The sequence below is a fragment of the Bombus fervidus genome, chromosome 4 (genome assembly GCF_041682495.2).
Source record: "Bombus fervidus isolate BK054 chromosome 4, iyBomFerv1, whole genome shotgun sequence".
NCBI lineage: Eukaryota > Metazoa > Arthropoda > Insecta > Hymenoptera > Apidae > Bombus > Bombus fervidus.
The window spans coordinates 14,017,135-14,021,211 of NC_091520.1; the positions used below are offsets into that span (position 1 = coordinate 14,017,135).

Genomic DNA, 4,077 nt, shown 5'->3' on the forward strand with positions numbered 1-4,077 from the left:
GATTAGTAATAGATACCATAATGAAATCGTCATTCATACGCGAAAGGAATAGATTTGTTACTCTTCCTGGTTTTGAAATCCGTTTGACCGCTCGAAATTCAAGCAGTCGATTCCACCGAACTTAGACAGTAACATATACAGGTTTTCTTGCGCACACGAATATTTAATTAAAGAAATCGCCAAGTGTTACGTTGACTATTTTCCTTTCTCGAGTAAACTTCTCATATGCCTAGTACCACGTGCTATTATTATTATTACCATTATTATAAAATATTATGATAAGTAATATTTTTAAAATTACGGGGAAAATGGAATAAATGTATTCAGACAATTTTGATAACATGCACGACAAAGTACCCAATTGTAAAATACTCTCGTAAAAACTAAAGTGATGGCTTATCATGTTCTTCTCCTGTTACATAGTATTGTATTTACGGTTAGCTTAAGGATGGCATCGGATGCTCAAAAAGTGGATGAGCTTCTTTGAAATGTCGCGTCACGCCGTACTTCATACGATGATCCTTTCTTGCTCGATCCAGTTGGCACGTCGGTTAACAAGAATTTCAATGCGAGACGTTAGCTCGTATTTTCCGCGCATCTCGAATTTCATCTATATTGTGCAACTTTCACTGTTACAACGTGCAAAGAGGACGGTTTTCGGTTTCGGTTACGTAAAATTACGAACGTAAATTTTTATGTTGCATCTTATGGTTACACTTCCTCCCTTGAGTGTCGCGTTGGGACATCAAGTAACAGCGAATTGGACTAAATATTCTGCGTATGAAAAAGAGGGATATTGAAGTGACACATCATTATTTATATATTGAATTTATTATCAAAGAATTGCACTCTTTATGAAAAAGTAAATGATTCGTGTACAAAATTATTACAAATATCTCCTACATCAAATCAGAAATCTTTGTTACGATTATCCTTCTTCTGACACGACTTTTTAGATGAATTGCTGCCACGTTTCGTTACAATTTATACTATCTAATATAAAATGAGTTTTTATACCCTTTATTGTAAGGATTATAGTAAGAAGAAGTTTATGCTGTTCAAACACATTTTCGTAAATTGAAATTCGAAGCCGTATATCATCATGCAGAAGCACTGGCGATTTAATATATAGGATGCCATCTAAAAGCACTATTAGGATCTCAGACATGGTCCATTCCAATATCGCGAAAGGACATTGATGAATGAATTCGTGATTTCCAGTTGCAGCCATATTATATCATAACTTCGCAAAATAATTATTAAAATGGTCCCCTAAATTCGTCGAAATATACATCTCAATTTCAATATAAGAGAAGACGGTTTTTCGAATAGAGAATAGAATACCTAATGAAAAGGAAAAGTTTCATTATTGAAAGTTTTGTAAACAACTTTCAAAATGCAATAAATATTTCCCGTTAGAACGATTCCATGCAATATTTTCTGATTGATTAATGGCTCGCCCAATATGCATCGCCGGTTTTAATATCATATGACTCAACTCTAGAGCTCGATAGGAATCTGAAAAGTAGAAGATATAAAGGTAGCTTGATTTAATCGGCATTTTTCTCGTTTGTTTCGTTGTAAAAGTAATTATACCATTACGATTACATAAACGGAACGCAGTCGGTAGAAGTTGAACAAATTTCTTATAAGTTTACGCACGTAGATATTACTAAGTGATTAGTTTCGAAAGGTATCAGAGATCGCGGACAGGGTTATTGTGTAAGATCGATGAAGAGGGTCACACTCCGCGTCATTAGATTGATACCCGGTAATTTGATAAGCGGCTAACTTCGAAATTGCAATCGTGAGCTAAAACGAACCGAACCGTGTAAAGCCTGATAAATTACGGCTACGTTTTACGTTCATTGGCTGTGGTGATGTGTAGCCATTGGGGTTCTGGGACCGTTCTTCTTCTTAAAGTACACCGGTCGACCATCCGAAGATAATTTAAACTTATAGTACGCAGATTCTGATAAATTTATGAGTACATATATTTTCAAAGATTTTTAATACATTTCATTTGACGTGACTTGACTACAAATTTAAATGATACATTTTATATGATAATCACATGAAATATGGAAGAAGTGATATATTTAAGAATCGTTCCCACAATTAATTTATTTTATAATATATGTATGTATATGTATATGTAGGTATATATTGATATGAGTTAATATGAGATGAATACCTTCGTTTTTTAATATCATGAAAATATTTTTTGTTTTATGAAGAAAATGAGAAGATATATAAGATAACAGGATATGTAATACGTATAATAACGGTGTCAAAGGAGGATAATGATTTTTAGCGGAAATTTTGTTATCGACAGGAAAGAATACTCATTAAATAGGTAACACAATCACCGACAGATGGCACGACAAGGTATTGAAAATAGTGCTAGAGTTTTCGTGCTAACCTTTCTGAAATTATTTAATAAGTGTTAGAAAGAAATAATAGTGATAGTTATAACATATAAAATGTTATCAAATTGATTTATAAGATTATACATATATTTCTTTTATTAATAAAGCTATGTTTGTTTTGATTACTACTTTGTTATAAATATGTTACGATTAAGTATTCCACAAAGAGTAAATGGAGCAGTTTTTAAATTAAATATCAACGAAAATAGATTTTTAACTAAATGTATGAATGATTTAAATACAAGCAATGGAACGGTAGAAACAGAAGACACAGCTAAACTGCAGGATACTACAGATTCTGATATTGATGGTGATGTGTATAAACAAATCAAAAATAAGAAAGCTGTGTTACAAGAGCAACAAAGAGATTCTAAGTTATCAGAAACAAACGAATTAGAATCTGTAAATAAATTTCAAGTAATGGTAAACGCAAAATCAGTATCTATTTTTGGTTCTGAGACAGTTGAGAATTGTGGAATACTGTGCATTAAAGATAATGAAGATTTAAAAATTCCAACTGTAACATACATTCTTAGCGAAACCATGTCTCCCAAAGTAAAAGCTGCTTTAGAGAGGTGGAAGAAAAATATAATTGATATATGTGGAGAAGAGTATTTTAAGACATACTGTAAAGGTATAACATTTGTATGATAAAAATGAGAATTTTAGATATTAATGACTGTTATATATTTTAGGTCTATTTTAGGTCTATTAGGTCTAACAGTGATAAATTATTTCATTCTTATATAGAAATCATGTTTTTAAGTAAAGCAACTGATATTCCACCTTCTATCAAACCAATATACTCTAATATAAAACCAATATTAAACAATATGCAATTTTTTCCTGGAATTGAGACAAATGTGATACATCTGACATTGAGATGCAAAAGCATCGTGAACTGTATTGCTTCCCATAGGTATAACAGAGATTGCCTTTATCCTTACAAGGAAATATAACTTATCATGTGGTCATCAGTATAGTACACTAGTTCTGATTTGAAAATTATATTTTTATACTTTAAAATAGTATTTGTTTAGGGGTAACATATATTTAATTGATTGAAAAAAGTCAAGGGAATGGAAAACATCGTTTGCAGTACGTTATGATGCACCTATACAAGTTGCTGCTTATATTGGAGCTATTAATGCTTTCAATAAATATTCATTTAAGGTAACTATCTTTTAGAAGTAATATATAAAGGCATCTAAATAGTTTTATGTAAATTATATAATTGCACTAATAGATAGATAAAGGTTTGGTTATCGTTGCTTATACAAATGGTGAACCTGCAAGTATTCATGAATTGAAGGGTGATGCTTTGCAAATAGCATGGAGAGAATGGTTGAATAGGTTGGAACAGTTTCATGCAAATTATAAGAAAGATAATTTAAATACTTAATTTATATTTGTAAATTAAAATAGGGTATATATTATACTACTTATATATTTCACTGAACTAATTTCATAGTATTTTTAGTATTTCATAGTATTTCAACAAATATTTTTTTATTTGGGGGATTATAAAAGATGAGAATTCTTTTATTGTAGCGAAAAAGAGAAAGGTATTCTTGGCTATATACTCTGTACTGCTATATCTTATTCAAACATAAAAAACCCAATAATTTATATTAATTCCATTTAATAT

The 4,077-nt window shown here is 30.7% G+C and overlaps 1 protein-coding gene across 1 annotated transcript; it reads left to right on the plus strand.

Moving 5' to 3' along the window:
- Positions 1-2,374: 2,374 nt before the first annotated feature.
- LOC139986318 (mitochondrial genome maintenance exonuclease 1) lies at positions 2,375-3,831 on the plus strand. Its single transcript, XM_072001538.1, is given in 4 exon segments — positions 2,375-3,063; positions 3,099-3,348; positions 3,470-3,602; positions 3,676-3,831. Coding segments are annotated over 4 exon segments (1,032 nt in total). The 5' UTR covers positions 2,375-2,570.
- Positions 3,832-4,077: the final 246 nt, after the last annotated feature.